This window comes from Siphateles boraxobius, unplaced genomic scaffold, assembly GCF_051911475.1.
Source record: "Siphateles boraxobius isolate OS27281-9 unplaced genomic scaffold, OSU_SipBor_1 29, whole genome shotgun sequence".
Classification (NCBI taxonomy): Eukaryota; Metazoa; Chordata; class Actinopteri; order Cypriniformes; family Leuciscidae; genus Siphateles; species Siphateles boraxobius.
The window spans coordinates 1659061-1677500 of record NW_027508908.1 but is presented as its reverse complement, the minus strand read 5'-3'; the positions used below and the strand labels follow the sequence as shown (position 1 = coordinate 1677500).

General features: G+C 36.7%; 1 protein-coding gene across 9 annotated transcripts in view; it reads left to right on the top strand.

Annotated features, from left to right (window-relative positions):
• inpp4b (inositol polyphosphate-4-phosphatase type II B) overlaps window positions 1–18440 on the top strand; it is a 177119-nt gene that overhangs the window by 141904 nt on the left and 16775 nt on the right. For all 9 annotated transcript variants that reach the window (XM_077245910.1, XM_077245914.1, XM_077245913.1 and 6 more), the window contains 4 exons: window positions 5044–5182; window positions 11428–11618; window positions 12333–12456; window positions 17371–17497. In XM_077245910.1, the coding sequence (XP_077102025.1) occupies window positions 5044–5182; window positions 11428–11618; window positions 12333–12456; window positions 17371–17497 (581 nt within the window). The remainder of the gene's footprint in view (window positions 1–5043; window positions 5183–11427; window positions 11619–12332; window positions 12457–17370; window positions 17498–18440) is intronic.

Genomic DNA, 18440 nt, shown 5'->3' with positions numbered 1-18440 from the left:
CATACACACAGGAATATATCATATACATTTTTGGCAAGGACTTACATTACGAGTTAAATGAAAAGAAAGTTTGTGTATGTGTATTGGGGCGTCTCTCCGAGGTCCATCTGGCCTTTTTGCCGGCCGTTAGTTGATTAAGATCATTTTGAAGCTCTTAAAGGAGTTTGGAACTGTTTCTTGTTTATATTCTACCATGCCACTAAAATGTCAATGGGGGCAATGTGATTCAGACTCTTTGGGGCTAAGCATGTGATTTACATGAATGAGTCCAGTAGGTTAAAAGCTTTCTGAAGCTTAGAAAGAATAAGTCACCGTGATTTCATCCAGACGCTACACTCAATTAGTTAAAAACATTTGAGTAATTTATTAATATTGCTCATAATCACTGTTATTTAAAGTCCCCCTAAAGCTTTTAATGTTGATTATATGTCTATAATGTGACATATGTTTAAATTCATAAGTCAACACCATTGCTGAGTATTTTCTGCTTAAAACTGCAGTGAACCAAAGACAGTCTCAAAAACTCAGTTTAATATCGCTGGTGTTTCTGACGTCACACACTACCTTGTAACCAATCAGATCAACGTGTGATCGTCAACGAGTGGATCTCTGAGCTGCTGTGAGTGAGTGGAGGCGGGCCTCATTTGCATATTCATAGAACCGCTTATACTAAATGAGGCAAGGGTGTAGAGTTACATTCAAGCTATTTTAAGGCATGAAGACATTTTTTCATGGAATAAACGTTTAAAAATGTAATTTTGGTGTTCAAAGATGAGTTTTAAGGGATACAATTATTGACTACAGGGGGACTTTAAATAAACCCCAGTATTAAACTGAACAGGTTTCTGTTGTAAATTGATATTAGTTTCAAGTATTGCTTCTCATGTGCTGGCTGTCTCTTCATCTCAGTAGAAGCAGCTGTGCTCTGACGTATTTGATAGGATCTTAAGAGGTTGAATCATTCCACAGGACTAGAGGCGAGACGGGGATACGGTTATCAACCAAGCCAATGACATCAGCACATATTAGCATCTGTTCGTAGAAACCTTTACCACAGTAACTGAAGGATGAACCGCAAACTACAACCTCGAATTAAAGGGCTCAAGTTCTGTTTGTTTAGTCAATGCTGCTGTGTTAAGCTGTGTTGTCTAATTCCTGTAATTGCCTTGAAGTGTGTGTGTGTTTAAGTGTGTGTGTGTGTGTGTGTGTGTGTGTGTGTGTGTGTGTGTGTGTGTGTGTGTGTGTGTGTGTGTGTGTGTGTGTGTGTGTGTGTGTGTGTGTGTGTGTGTGTGTGTGTGTGTGTGTGTGTGTGTCATAACCATGGCTAACAGGAGAGGATTAGAGGCCAAGATAAGACAAGCATCTCTAATCAATGCCAAAATAACTTGTGCCCTTGAGCTCCACTCACAGGAGTGAAGCCTGAAGTTGGTGGTAGCTAGACTCCTCCCAAAATTCATAGAGGAAGGTTATCGTTTTTCTCCCAGAATGTTTTACATTTGTGTTTGAATTATTTTCATTCTATCAGCCAATAGAAATGTAGAAATTTGCATAAACTTGGTAGTAGTCACTAGCAAGTGCCTAATTAAACATTATGAAAAGTCTTCTTTTTTTTTTGTCTCTATCTCTCCATAGAAAGGTACAATAAAATGGAAAACGCAAATTCTTTGGAAGATGTTTTACTTTTAAAGTCTCAAACGCACTTGTTTCTTTTTCTCCTGCGTCACATCTTTTTCCTTCTCTGGTGCTCTTTGTAACTTAATCTGTCAGTCTAAGCGGTGTGTTTGTGTGTGTGCAGCTTCCACAGTGTTTCTTAATGAGACCCGGGGCCATATTACAGAAAGAGCCTGACTTCTTAAACATTTCAATTAGGATCTATATACGTTCTGTTGAACTCGTCAAGATCTTAATTTAACATTTAAGATAGGAAGTTTCTGTAATAAAGATTCTGTTAATTACGGAGCCCCTAAAGGGACGTGGTGGTGAAAAACAAATTAGGATGGGAGAATTTAAAAAATATATATATTTTGTGTTCCCTCGCAAAACTTTTGCGTTCCCCCGAGAAACTTTGCGTTCCCTCGCCAAGATATTTGCGTTCCCACGCAAAAGTTTTGCGCTCCCTCGCAAAAGTTTTGCGTTCCCTCGCAAAGTTATTTGCGTTCCCACGCAAAACCTGTTGTGAGCTCGGACAGACACTTCCTGTTTAATGTCCCGCTGGCAGTGCTTCAGAGCTCCGTACGTTACTGGAGCGTTTCATAGTGTTTGAACTTGGACTCAAATATAAAGAAATGCGGTCCTTGCTTAACTCAAGGAACTTCCCGGATCAATATTCTTGAGCTAAACGTTATTAAAACACAAACGACACCTATTTACAATCACTGTAACTTAGACAACGAGCTACAACCCAATTTTCCTCAAAACCAGCTTTATAATATAGGCTAAATGGATCTTTATGTGCAGGCGGCTGAGAGACAAGTCAAGGGACCATCTGCAAAGTGCAATATAACCCAACAAACGACTACAGCATCAACTCATATTCAAAAATACAAAAATAGTCATTAACTTCAATGTTACAAACTGTAGTGCCACCCAATTCAGCTTACACATCAATGGTGACCCACTGGTCATACTACACTGCTTTTGCATATTTTATATTATGAAAAATATTCAATAACTCCACTGTAACACACCAAATTTAGTTCACACATCACTGCTCTAATATTGGTTATACAACACTTTGTCTTCCAAATGCATAACTGTAAATGTAACTCTTTTATCCAAAGGAAGAGCAAGAACTCATAAGAATGTAAATGTATTTACATTCTTATGAGTTCTTGCTCTTCCCTGGGAATCGAACCTATGACCTTGGTATTGGATGCACCAACGCTCTACTGTTTGAGTTACAGGAAAGCTAGTATGGGAAGTAATTGCACATAAAAAATAAGTAGGCCTATTATTTACACAAAATTATATTGGTACTGTGCGCAGCTAGTTACAATCATAGCTTATGCATTATATTTGCTTACTGAATTTCGATGGCATTACACATAACAGTGTGAAGTTATTGATTTTATTTCATAAAAAATCATAACAACTATGCTTTTTTAAAAATCAAACTAAGTATTGTAGTATAACCAGCAGGAGAGTGGTGATGTGTGAACTGAATTTGGACACAATGTCATAGTGAAGCTATAGAATATGTTTAATAATATAAAATGTGAAGATGGGTTTGGGATTTGAACTTTGCAGACGGCCCCTTATTTGGACTTGTCTCTCAATCGGCTGTTTAGAGATAAATTTATATTATGAGGAGAATTAGCTCGTTGTCTAGGTTCCTGTGATTGTCAATAGGTGTCGTTTGTGTTTTAACAACTTTTAGCTCAAGAATATTGATCCGGGAATTTCGAATAGCCTATTTGAATATTGCCAGCATTTCTTTATATTTGAGTCCAAGTTCAAACACTATGAAACGCTCCAGTAACGTACGGAGCTCTGAAGCACTGCCAGCGGGACATTAAACAGGAAGTGTCTGTCCGAGCTCACAACAGGGTTTGCGTGGGAACGCAAATATCTTTGCGAGGGAACGCAAAACTTTTGCGTGGGAACGCAAATAACTTCGCGAGGGAACGCAAATAACTTCGCGAGGGAACGCAAATAACTTTGCGAGGGAACGCAAAAGTTTTGCGAGGGAACACAAAAGATTTTTTTTTAAAAATTCTCCCATCCTAAATTTTTTTCCACCACCACGTCCCTTTAGGGGCTCCCTAGTTAATCCCCAGAAGCGGAAAACAGGCGAACGGAAATATCATCTTTTGATTGTTGAAGAAACTTGTGGAAATGAGTGAAGCAGAGATTCAGAAAATACAGAACATTCTAAACAATCCTTAAAATCCTTAAAATAAATTATGCAAATGAAGTAACCTTTCAAAGCTGTTAAATATTAACATGTTTTACGTATATATAAAATAGTGTTTACCTTTTAGAAGTATGCTTCAATAATCAGTGTAAATAATAAAAAATAATGATGATATAAATATAAATATAAATGATATACTGTAATACATGAGTGCACAAAATAATTTATTTTAATATTTTTTAGTTAGATTTAATTATTATTTATGTGTGTGTGTGTGTAAAATGTACATTTATATATATGTTAATTATAGATTAAAATATGTATAATATTATGAATATGCTTTGAAGTATGCTTCGGTCAACAGTGTAAATAATACAAATTAATTATACTATTCAAGTGAAACTCGAAAAATTAGAATATATTGCAACAGTTCATGTATTTCAGTAATTCAAATTAAAAGGTGAACTAATATATTTAGTATATATAACTATATACATATGCATGATTATACTTTTCAGAGGGCCGACATTTCTGTATTTAAAATCATTGTTTTTATTGATTTCATGTAATATTCAAATTTTCTGAGATTTTAAATTTGGGGTTTTCATTTCACAAATGTGTAAGCCATAATCATCAAAATTATAACTTTTTGCACGATATTCTAATTTTTCGAGTTTTACCTGTATAGTATAATATATATCATATAATGCATATAGATATACAAAATAATTTATTCATATTTAATAATATACAAATGGGCAAAATATTCAAAATGAAATATGCAAAATAATTTATTGTAATATTTTAGTTTTTTTTTTATTATTTAATACTTTTTATTGGAGTTATATTTTTGTTAAATACTGATTAATGATTTGTAAGTTGCCGGAGATTAGTTAAAGACATTTTCCTGTCAGTCTGAATGGAGGCCTGAATTCATGTCTAGCTGTTTTTAATTTTGGGCCTTTTGCCCCATAATCAGCACAGAAGATGCAAAAAAATAAGAAAGACTGGGCCTGCTCGTGGACCACGTACACACGGCAAAGATTTAGTAGTGACTAGTGCCTAAAATGGGAGTGAATCTCCCAATTTATCATTCCAGAGGTCACTTTCACAATCAATGCTTAATTCGACTGTGGCTGGTTTATGGGATGTAAGTGTCGGTCCATTAACGTTTGCTTTGACTCTTCTAGGACAGGGTCTGGGCCAGTGTGGCGAAGAGTTTGAACTGTGTCATTGCCACGGTGGATAAATTACAGGAGCAAGACAACAACAACCAGGAGTCAGTGCCCTGCAACACGCTCGCTGACGTCATCACCTCACACAGTCCCGGTACGTCACAAACCAATGGTGAAAAACCCAAATGATCAATCAGAAGCTCAAGACTGCAGCTGCACTGACCCATCACATGCTTAAATGTTAAAATAACAAATCAAACATGTCAAACGGATGCTGGAAAGATCAATTAAATGCTTAAAGGTGATTTCATTTCCTTTTATGGGCAACCATAAACTGTGAGAGAACAATTATCATTTGATCAAATTAGTTATGACACTGCTCTGGATTGATTATGAACAAATAAATATTTTTGCTACACTTCATGCCCCCCGTTATGTATCTGAATGAAATTCGTAATGAAATTATCATTTGAAATTTGGTTCTGAAAAAATCTCGAACCTCTCAAAAATACTCCTTTTGTTCCTCATCATTTCAATAGCAATAATATTCCACGTGTCGCCAACTTTAGGCATCCTAGATAAGCTTCTGATGGCAAATTTTCCACTTTGACTCGAGACGTTCCCTGTGAGGATTTTTCACTTCACTTCAACTGGTTTTACTCTTGTTTTTCACGCTTTAATAACAACCCACGTCTTTTTTTCCCCTGGCACATGTCAGATCTGTCAGTTGAGAGATGAATATTAGCGGTATCCACTGATCTCCTGTCAGACTGGCATAGTTAGAAGCAACTTCTGACACTCAGTGCTATTAAACTGTGGAAAAACTCTCCAAGTGATGACTAGTGTTCAAGTTTTTAACATAGCCGATGCTGCCACCACTTGGACACAGTCTGAAACGGCATTTTGAGGTTCTGCCTGTTGCAATCCACAATATAAAAAATTATCTGTTTGGCAATGACACTTTTTGTTATTCTGAGCTCATATTTAACTTAATTTCCAACAATTTTCCATATCCATCTCAATCTTTAAGTAAAGGTTGTAATTCTATCTAACCGGCTAAACCTTCAGGTCGTGTTAAAGTAATTGGTTATTGATTCCTTATCATTGTAAACCATTTCATTTTAATTTCCGAAATATTGTGTGCTTTTTAGCATCTGATATTTTCGTTTGCAGCAGTGTCCGACAGTTTATTACAGATAAGAATGCAAATGTGTGCTTTGTGTTTCACACAAGACTGCATCTTTGCGAGATCTTTCTTTACATTTTGTGTGACAATTTCAACATTTAATTGCAGTATAAAATGTTATTGTGTCTGTGTAAATACGTCACATTACACAAGGAATTGTCCTTCATTCAAAGGCATGATGAAATGTCGCCGGACCGGTTTAGGTTGATGTATCATGTCATACACAAAAATTAATTTATTGAGCAACAGTTTAGATTAAAAGCATGAATACACCCTGGGTGGGAACCAAACTATTGAGCATGACTCTGTTTTGAGGTAATGGGGTTAAATGAGCGAAAGTCACTCATGCAGACTGGTACAGTATAGCACTGCCAAAAACATGATGACTAATGCGAAACACATTTAAACACAGAGCTTGTTGCAAAACAAATGGGCATGAAAAGAGCATAGATCCAGTCAGTCGATTAAAGAGTCGAATGAAGCGCTTTTCTCATAAACTCTAAACGCCAAATGATTTATTACGATCCTCAGAGCTGAATGATAGTATAACAAGCTAGTGCATGTGAGATTTCAACAGGACATCAGCATTTGACGTTTAGATTGTTTGGTGGGTGTCTGAACGTTAACAGTCTTTCCCCCCGGTTTTAAAGACGAGGCTTAAGCCAGTCCCAGACTAAAATGCACGTTTGAGCTGTTTGAACTTAAAGCGACTTGCACTGATATATGTTAACATATGTTTTTTCTAAGGCACATTTATAAAAGCTACATAAATGTCGTAATTGAACTGAAATCTAAACCATGTCTGTGAAACCTGGGGCCTCATTTATAACCATTGCGTACGCACAAAACAGGCCCTGAAAGAGGCGTACGCCACTTACGACGCACAAGTTGTGATTTATAAAAAACAAATTTGACGGGAAAATTTGCGCACCTGCACGCAAACTCTGACCCATGCGTACAAACTTTATGGAGATGGAGCAGTTTGGCGACACCGATGGTGAGCTGGAGTTAAATGTCTTTTTGGTCACTTTTAGACAGAAAATCTAAAGAAAATTATACATATATAGAAAGATAATACAAATATAATTTCACTCACCAAGCCTATCACGTGAAGCAAACATCCATCCCTCCTTAAATGTCCGCGCCAGCGAGCGCGTTTGGCTGTTTAGTGAAACTGACGCATAGCACAACGCACCTAAACCCGTAAATCTTCATTATAAGTCCTAATCATAAATACAGTTCATATTCACAATAACAGTTTAAATAAATAAAACAATGATTTAAACTTTGTTTTACTTCTGTTGTAAAGATTTAGATCAAATATGCCATTCTGATTAATGTAGTTAAACACTTAAATTACATGAAATCATTACTGAGAAGTTACAACATTTTTTATATTCAATAAATAGAAATATTTGTTGTGGATGCAATGCTTTCGAACACTTTATCTCTGGCATGCTGTGTTTTAATGTTTTTAACTACAGAGATAATTGCTTATCATGATAATAGCAGATTGTCTGAGAAAATGGTTTCGTGCAAATAATGCACAACAAGGTCTATCTGTTTCCATTAAAAACATAAATCAATTAAAAATACTCTTTGGCCAGTGGAAAAGATTAAGAAAAACTTTCTCCGAAATGTATTCTATACTATTTGATTTATTTATTCAAAAACAAGGCAAGGATAGGCTACTAATTTTTATTAATGTTACTAATGTGACAGCACAGCCGCATTTCATATTTTCTTAATGTCTCGTACCGTTAAACATTTTATCACGTGAATGAATAAACATATGCAACTGATACGCAGATGAGGATATGCATAGTAAAAGTAGGCGTTGTAAGCATATGGTTGTTTCGCATGTGCGCACAATCTTCCGCTAACTGGGATTTATAAAGTAAATTCTGCGCAGGTTCTGGCGTACGCACGGTTTTATAAGTCTTAATATTTTTTTGCGTACGCCATTTTTAGCTTTCTGGCGCACGTACACTTTTAGTAAGGATCCTACGCACAGTTTTACAAATGAGGCCCCAGGCCTTTATTACAATTTTTCTTACATTGATTAACAAAATCATACACATAATGTTAATTTATATAAACAAATATTGTAGAATTTGCATTTACTGTGATAAGTTAAATATATAACATCAAAATTGATCAAAATATTTCACTTTATGAGCAAGTCGTTGAATCATTTGTTTACCTGGTTCGCGCAAAACCGCTTATTCATTCAGGAATGAAGCATGTGACTGTGAAGCATTAATTCATTCAGAAATTAAGGAAGTAGCTCTCTGTATAAAGATCAGTCAATGGTTGTACCGATTCATTCACAAACATTAAATGGATAGTTCATGGAAATTTTGTCATTACTTTCTCCCCCTCATGTTGTTCTAAACCTATATGAGTTTATTTCATCTGTTGAACACAAAAGAAGATATTTGAAAGAATGTTGGTAATCAAACAGTCAATGGGTGCTGTCAAGAAAATATCTTCTTTTGTGTTCAACACAATAAAGAAGCTCATACAGGTTTGGGACGACAAGAAATGTTAATTTGTGGGTGAATTTTCCCTTTAATTCATTCAGCAGCGAATTAGGTGACTGTCTTTATGAATGAGTCACTGAATCATTCAAATCAATCTTTAAAGCGAGTGGGCTAGTTGATCGTTTTTTATTCCTTTATACAGAACTGATAAACAAACTCTCCCTTTATTTTATTTGGTCCCACTTTATATTAAGTGGCTTTAACTACTATGTACTAACATTGAAATTAATAATTTGCTACAATGGACTTATTGTGTATACATGTTTTTACATTGTACTTATATTTTAAAAATACCTGCATGTAATTACAGCTGTAATTAATGTATGTAATTACATTTGTAATTACACAGTTGACCCATACCAACCACAACAGCCCCTAAACTTACCCTTATCACATCTCAATAGCAGCAAAAGTGTTTTACAATACAACATGAAGACAATAAGTACATTGCACTTATTTTTCGATGTAAGTACATAGTGTCACGCCCGGCTTTGCCGTGTGGGGTGTGCTCACTCCACCATGGATAGTATTATGTTTGGGCCGTTTCTCTCCTCCCAGTCTGAAGGGGGAGCTGTTTGTTTTAGGTCCATCCGACAACAGCTGATTGGAGGGACTATTTAAAAACATCTCCTGTCGGTTGTTTGGTCTGCTCTGTGCTGCGCGGCTCGGCATTGCTCGGGTCTCCATGCTGGTGGCAGCAGCATCATCCCACTTCTTTTTGCTTTGTATGCATTACACATAGTCTACACTTTACTGATCTGCAACACACTTTTGATTAGTTTTATTTCGTTTCTCATTTACTGACTTGTTACATTTATTGATCTAAATTATGATTTCATCGTATAAATTAATGTTTAATAAATTATGTTTGCTTTAACTTAACAAACGGTGTGGTCTCCCCTATGTCATTGCTACTGTGAGCCAGGTAGTCGTGACATATGGGGGCTCGTCTAACCATTTGGATCCCGAATTGTAAGTAGACTACTATAATTCGCAATATTGTGTAGGCTGGGTTGCGTGGGTAGTGCTACGTCATTGGTTCACATTTTGTGAATGACACGTACCGGTGATCAGCTGATAGTAGTCTAATCAGCTGGCACGCGTGCGTTGTGATTGTTTGTTGGGGAGTTCCGCATCGGGTGTTCAGTTAATGAATTTAATGTTACTTTATTAGGTTGATCGCTAAAAGTTAGTTCTTTGGTTGTGAAAAAAAGTTGGGAGTAGGTTATTTGCGCAGTTTGCGCAGTTTATTTGCGCACCTCCCATAATAGTTAAAGCCACTTAATATAAAGTGGGACCTTTTATTTTAATTGTAGATTATATAACTGTATTAATTGTAGATCATAAACTTTGTATAACTTCAACTTCATTATTCCATTGAATCTGTTACCAAATATAAAACCAGCAAAGAAAAACACAATGCTAAATGCAAATAATTCAATGCAACTAGCCAATGTAGTCTTTCATGCATAAATAAACAGGCTTATTAACTTTTATCAAAAGGAAATGAAAGCGTTTCCCATGTTTTGGTGTGTGTTATCTGTCATAGGCGAATACGATTAGACAGACGTCAGCATGGACAGGTTGAGTGACATGCCATCATCTTCAAAAAAACAAAAATAAAACTGCACAAAGATTAAAGAAATTATTACTGCATGAAATTCAGGTTTACTGGCAGTGACTATAAACTTGGCTTGTCAACTTTGTTTGTGTGTGTGCTGAAGAAAGCAAAACAATTTCCAATGTTTTTGGTCTGATTTTTGGTCAGTTCTGCATGATTTTGCTCTGATTCAGCAACAAAATGGACCCTGTTTTATTTACTGCACATTTCTTGTCTTATTGTGGACAATTTATCAGTGCATATTATTTCAAATGAAAAAAAAACAACGTAGTTTGTCTTAGCCACCTTTCATCAACATGTAAAAACTTGCTGTTCCTCTATCCAATAGAGCGTTCCCTCTAAAGTTCCCTCGACAAGGATTTTTCCATTGGCTTTTGTATTATTGTAGAAAATAAGCTCTGTGACCAGGAAAAGTTTATGATTCTTAAATGTTTTGTTCATCATGATAATCTTCACTTCTACAATCGCTAGAAGTCAAAAGCTAAACGTAGACTGTAAAGGAACTAAGCCACGGTCACATGACTTCAACCTAACCGTCACTAAGTTTCCGACAACTCTCTCAGTCTTTAAAAACATTTTGAGTCCGGATACTTTGCAAGAGTGCGATTATAAACACAATGAGGCTGTAAAAGCGGACTATAGAGTAGATGAGTTTGCCTGTTCGACTTAAATGTCTCCATAACCTCTATAGTCCTATTTAGACACTGCCTTTTACAAGACAATTAAATGCTTTTAAAAACAATCACAAGAGGGGTTTTACTGATGTATTTTATGTCATAGAATAAAACGTGGAAATAGCTTGAGCTTATGTCCACCACAGACCTTATTCCAGGCATTTAACCAAAAACCCATTTGTTTCTGGACAATGGAGCTGGTGCTCAAATCTTACATTTTTCCTGAGTTTTGGCCAACAAAAATATATCATCCCTGCAGCACTCTACTAATGCTTAACATGTCTTCTGACACACAACCAGTCTAAATTGTCTTTTGGAATGGCAGGTTACTGGGAATTTGGGAAACTGGGTCACAAATGTCCTGTTTTCCCTCAGATCGTCCCCTGACAGCTGTGGACGGCCGGGATCAGCTCGGCGTCGTGGTCCAGTCGCTGAAGGAGTGTGTGTCAGCGGTGGCGGAGCGAGCCAGACGCTCGGTGATCTTCGTCCTGCTCCAGGAGGCGGCGGGGAGTTCGGCACAGGGTCTCCAGCTACAGCAGAGACGGGACACTGTCTTCAGCCAAGCAGTGAGTGACCCACACAACAAACACTCATATCATAACAGATGCGTTTAGGGATGCACCGATATGAACATTTTGGCCGATACCGATAAGCGATAATTCCTTTATATTTGAAAGCCGATAAATCTTAATCCAAATTTTTTGATAATTTTTTAGAGCCTGATTACAAAAACAAAAGTCTCACCATTAATATCCATGTCCCAAGCACACAATTATAATGTTCTCATTATGATTTTATGTAGCTTACAGGACTGACTTGTGCTGCACATGTTGCACTGTCTTCAGTAGAGCTGCTTATAGCTGAACTAGTTTCATAATGAACTTTGCACTGTTACTGAATCAACACAGAACTGAATAATGTCACTATTATCTTCTGTAGAGCTGCTTTATTGTTGTTTTATAGCTCGCTTCCAAACTAATGAACTTTGCCACACTGACACCGTCATTGGACTAAAATGAATCAACACTGTACTGAATTGAGCTGAATAATGACATTTAGAGCTGCTTTACAGCTGAAATTGAATTGGTTTCATAATTGAAGAACTTTTCAATATTAAAACTGCAATTTTATTATTACTGTGAAGCGCTGTGTAAATAAATGTGACATGATTGGCTGGTCTTTTTAGTCAAATGTGTGTGGGAGTTTTGTTCTGTTCTAACTTCAATTCTTTTATGTTTTGACAAGGCATTTGTAAAGATATATGTGTGTTGTGTCCACAGCTGGCTGCACTGGCATGTGGATTTGTCATGCGATTATACGCGGGTTTGGAGGATAAGGGATTTCTCAGACAGCTGCATGCGGTCGGACTGGTGGCCCAGTTTGAGAGTCTGCTCAGCACTTACAGTGAGTGTCCTGCATCTGATCATACATATGCAATCACATGCAAATCAATGCAAATCAACGATTCAAACTAGGCCTGTCACGATCATGAATATTGTGCTGACGATTAATTGTCATAAAAATGATTGCGATTAACAATTTCATTCTGTTTCGTTCATGTTTCGTAATTTTCTGGTTATTATTATTATTCTTAATAAAACAAATATGCTATTTATTGCAATTTTGACATCTTTTGTCATAGGGATGCAAAATGGTATTGATACCATATCAGATATTGGACAATATTTTTATATTTTTATATTTTAGAAATGGCAGTTGATATTTAATTGTGCAATCTCATTTATCTTTTTTTTTACATTAAGACATTTAATGGTCACAAAGTTTTTAATATTTAACTCTTTCCCTGCCATTAACGAGTTATCTTTTATGAGAAAGCGGCAAAGACGACTTTTTATGGCTTTACCCGTTTTCACTGTTATACGGTAGGGGGCGCTATTATCTTCTGAATGAGTACTGAGTCTCCTGATCAAAACACAGGCGAAGAAGAAGCAGAAAAAAGCGAAGCAGAAACAAGCGATATCATATGTAATCATATGCATATGTAAAATAACGCGATCATCAACATTAAACAACATATTAATCAAAAATGCCTAATGTTGCTGAATGAAATGTCAACCCAGGATGAGCTAGAGAACTGTGAGGCTTTGGGATTGTTGATGGACTCGATCTACTCCGTCTGTGTTTTGGTTGTCATTCTGAATCAAATCCAGATGTAGTGTGACAAAAACTTTTTTGCTCAAAATGTTTTCCTTTCTTATGCAACTTACCCATTGTTATGTAACGTGGTAGTGGAAGTAGCACAAAGACGAAGGAGGAGAATGATAATAATAGTATTTTTATACTATTTATACTACTAACCAGGAGAAAACCACACTTAACATTAACAAGAACGGATGACGACTGAGGAAGAACACGTCTAAATACTCAGAGCAAACACAAGGAACTTAATTAGATCATTAAAGGGATAGTTCACCCAAAAATGTCAATTCTGTCAGTATTTACTCTCCCTCATGTTGTTCCAACCCCGTAAGACCTTCGTTCATCTTCAGAACACGAATTAAGATATGTTTTTATTAAATCTGAGAGCTGGATCACTCCTACATAGGCTTCTAAGGGATTGAAACTTGTTCCCCGAAAAGTTATTAAAGACATTGTTAAAATAGTCCAAGTGACTACAGTGGCTCAATCTTAAGTTTATCAAGTGACGAGAATACTTTTTGCGCGTAAAAACAAACAAAAATAACGACTTTATTTCAACTATTCATTTCCTTCTCTGTGGTAGTAATGAATAGTTGAAATAAAGTCGTTATAAACGGTTTAAAAACACTGGCAAGAATTAAAAATATAATAATTAATAAATAACACTGTTAAATGTAATCTTTATTAAATCTCAATTTTTCATACTGTACATTACAATGTTATGATGCTGAAATTCAACTGAAGCATTGTTTTAGTTGTTAGTGTTTCGTTTTTAATTTATGTAAAAGAAATAGTAGTCGAACTTTAATATCAATAATTTGTTGGTTGTTAAGCATAATTTGAATTGTAACATCAGTGCATCCCTATTTTATCAAATTGCTGTTAGAAGTGTTTTATTGAAACAATAAGCCATTTGAGGCTATATGTGTCTCAGTCATCGTCTGCACTACACTTCCCAGAATCCTTGTCTTCACACCCGCACTCACGCCCTCATTTACCCTCTCCTGTTCATCATCATCGTTGTCACCTTTGATCACCTCATTATTGGTGATTTGTGTTTGTATTTAGTTTCATTCTGTTCAGTCAGTTCTTGTTAATGTTTCTGTGTTCCTGAGTAACCTTCTGCCCGTCATCCCTGTATCTGTGTGAGATTTATTAGTAAATGTTTGAATTGGAGCCTTTTGACTCTGCTTCTTTTTCAGCCCGCACCACATCCGTGACAATATGTGTTCATGGTTTTACTGACTGTAATGTATGTAACCTTGGCTTATTGCCAATAAGAATTTGTATGTTCATAGTGTAGTTATCCGCATTGCTGTTTCCAACAGCAACCAAAATTTGAAGTAAACACTTCCAGCTGCACGTGTTCTTTAAATTGCAAATTACAGCCAGATTCTTGTACATACACCTCAAGATGATAAAGATGTGTGAAGACATCGAGGCTGTTGTGTTTATTTGATGTGAAGTGTGTGTGATGACTCATGAATCACTGCAATTGTTTGCTGCACGCAGGGAAAGATGATCCTTTGAGGCAATGCCAGTGAGATGATCATTGTCAAGAGTGTTCTCGTTATTCTTGCAGAAATGTTTAGAGAATCAGATTGGTTAAGATGAAGTCCAACATGTTCCAGGATCAGCATTCCTATCAGCTGGTCAAATAGGGTTTGTTGGTATATGAATGTTGAAGTTGGGCAATGTTGTTTTAGTATCACTGAGATCTTTTAAAATATGCCAAGAAAGTCAGACCCCTGCCTGATGCATAAATGTTATGTAATGTAAATGTTAACTTGGCTTTACTTTAGGGACCAAATATGCCCCTTAAGTTAGTGAAACCTGACAAACCCTCCCTAAGGACACGTCCTCAAAGGTAAAAGTGATTCAAAAATAAAACAAACAATGGCTCTGTTCCAAATCCTTGAGCTAGCCATGTAGGCAGCAATCTCATAATGCATAAAAAAATTGGATTAAGAAAAATGATTAGAAATGTAGGCCTCTTTATAATTTAATACAATTTATATATTTACACATTTTTACAATATACATTTCCATTTGAATGCTTGTATACTGTATTGAGCAGCAGCTTCTAAGTTTTATAACAAAATTACAACTTTATGTTTTATCTATATACAGTACATATGCGTATATGGGGTTAGAGTTGTTGCATATTTCCAGATAAATAGATTTTAATGCACAAATGAATGTAGAGAATCACAAAAATTAAACAAATTCACAAATAAACAGAGGGAGATGCACAAATATATGCAGGAGTTCAACAAAAAATAATTAGATTCATAAATAAATAAAAATTAAATTTGCTAATAAAAAAAGTATCCACAAATAAGATTTCACGTCGCAAACACAACTTTGCCCGGTATTCATTTGTGAATCACTTTCTGTGCATTTTTGGATCACAGCACGCATCTGTTAGCATAGAAATCTAGAAATCTTTGGCAATAACCCTAGCGGCAGCAAAATTTATTTTGCAGCCAGTTTAGTCTAGCAATTCTACGTTAACTTTCGAGCCTTGTGCCTTGACTGATATGTGCCCTAGTGTTGTCATGAAACCATAAAACATGACATACACCTTATGAACTGCATATGTTGTATACCATGTGTTAATTAATGATCGAAATCTACGTCAATTCTAAATCTTTTTATTTGAGTCACATAACATGAACTTAGTGCAATGCTGAAGTAAATGTGTGTTTCATAGTAACAATGTAGTGCAAATATAACAGGTAAAATAACGTATAGGTACTTATAACCCAACCATTAGTTAAGTGGTGATGGGCCTCAAGAGATTTATAATTTCGGAACTGCTCAACTGGGGGGTTGTACGGGTCGCAGAAATGGGGTTGTTTCATGACAATATGTCAGTCATCGTAAGATAACGAAAATATGACTAGGCCTAGACTACTTTTTCTGAGCAGGTGTTGTCATTGAACAGGCTGTAAAACTGTTGGATAAGTTACAGACACTCATGAAAAACTGATGTTAATTATCTGGGAAACATTCTCGAACAGCAAGTTGTCATTGTTTGTGTCAAACAAGTTGTGAATTTGTTGTAACATTAAAACAGGAGATCATGAGCTACTCTGTGCTCAAAGTGATGCTCGGAGCTCCAGTGGTTTCCTCTGTGGGTGAACGAAACTTTCGGAAGATGTTGCAGCAGAATCATCATTGGTTGTTGCGTTAAATCTTACCCAGATACAATAGTGCTGTTTTCTGATTGGCTATTGTGTAGCCCCTTTCTTTTTTTTATTGGCTGATAAGTGGCGGGCTCGACTAAGAACACCAGAGGAGACGCGCTTGATTCCTGCCGGTTCCACAGTGAGAGCGGCGCGGCCAGAGAAATTTTGGGTGCATGCCGCAGCACTATATATATTATATATTAAATATATTATAAATAGTTTTTCCGCGTGAGAAATACAATGTGTGGTGGGAGTGCGTGACAAAAGACCGAAATGAGTGACTGTCACGCTCAATGCGTGACACTTGAGAGCCCTGTGTCGCTTTCTTCTTCGTGCGAAAATGACATCGATCGCTTCTTTTCGCCGTAGGCTACACCTACGCCTATCAAGTATGGTACTGTTGGCGGTGGAAACCCAAGGTTTACCATCCCGAATCGTACTGTACTGTACCACTCGGTGGAAACGAGTCATTAGTTCCAGTGAAAGGAACTCTTAATGCTTCAGCAAACCAAGACATTTTGGATAACTTCATGCTGCCAACTTTGTGGGAACAGTTTGGGGATGAACCCTTCCTGTTCCAGCATGACCAGTGCACAAAGCATGGTCCATAAAGACATGGATGAGCGAGTTTGGTGTGGAGGAACTTGACTGGCCTGCACAGAGTCCTGACCTCCTCCCGATAGGACACCTCTGGGATGAATTAGAGCGGAGACTGTGAGCCAGGCCTTCTCGTCCAACATCAGTGCCTGACCTCACAAATGCACTTCTAGAAGAATGGTCATAAATTTCAATGAGAACACTCTTGTGGAAAGCCTTCCCAGAAGAGTTAAAGCTGTTATAGCTGCAAAGGGTGTGCAAACTCCATATTAAATCCATAAGAATGGGATGTCATTCAAGTTCATGTGCATGTAAAGGCAGACGTCTCAACTTTTGGCAATATATATTAACACAGATGTTTGTCACGCAGGTGAAGAAATAGGAATGCTGGAGGACATGGAGGTGGGGATCTCTGACCTGCACAGAGTGACCTTCAGGATCACAGAGGCAGCGTCTGAAGAAGCAGTCAGTCTGCAACCCACCATCAGCGGTAGACGGTGAGAGAAACCTCACATTCACAGGGGGTTTGCATGTGTCTGTCAGTGCCCTTTCATAGACAGGGTTCCCACAGTCATGAAATTTGGAAATATCAGGGAATTTTAAAACTGTGATGAGTCAGAGCGGGTAGGATTACAGGCAGCGCAGTTGCACTTCCAACAGCCCAAGCTGTTTCCAAGGTGTTAATATTTATAATGTGTAATATTTCAAATGTATGATGTTACAGTATTAAATTAATGGTAACACTTTACAATAAGGTCCATGAGTTAGCTTTAGTTTACTACATTAGTTTGCATGAACTAATAATGAACTGCACTTATAGAGCATTTATTAATCTTTGTTGTTAATTGTTGTTAACTAACGTTAACAAAGATTAACAAATACAGTAACAAATGTATTGCTCATGGTTCGTTCATTTTAGTTAATACATCAATTAATGTGAACTAATGAAACTTATTGTAAAGTGTTACCAAATTAACATTTCTGAATTTCTGAAAATTCTATTTCAAATAAATGCTGTTCTTTTGGACTTTCTGTTCATCAAAGAGACAAAAACATATAGCTGTTTCCACAAAAATATGAAAACTGAAATTTCAGCATTGATAATAATGAGAAATGTTTCTTGAGCATCAAATCATCATATTAAAATCATTTCTGAAGGATCTTGTGACACCGAAGACTGGAGAAATGATGCTGAATATTCAGCTAATAAATTACATTTTAATACATATTACAATAGAACACAGTTCCCTTTCAGTCGATAACGTCGGACGTAGTCGACGCGACTGAAATGGGATCACGCTAGGGAGCCTATCATCTTCGAGTACTATTGAACGAGCCAATGTAATTGGCGTGCGTGATTCGCATCACACACTCCGCCCCCGCGGCGCGGGTATAAATACGGAAGTGGATGCACGCACTAGTTGCCTTTCGCTTCGGAGC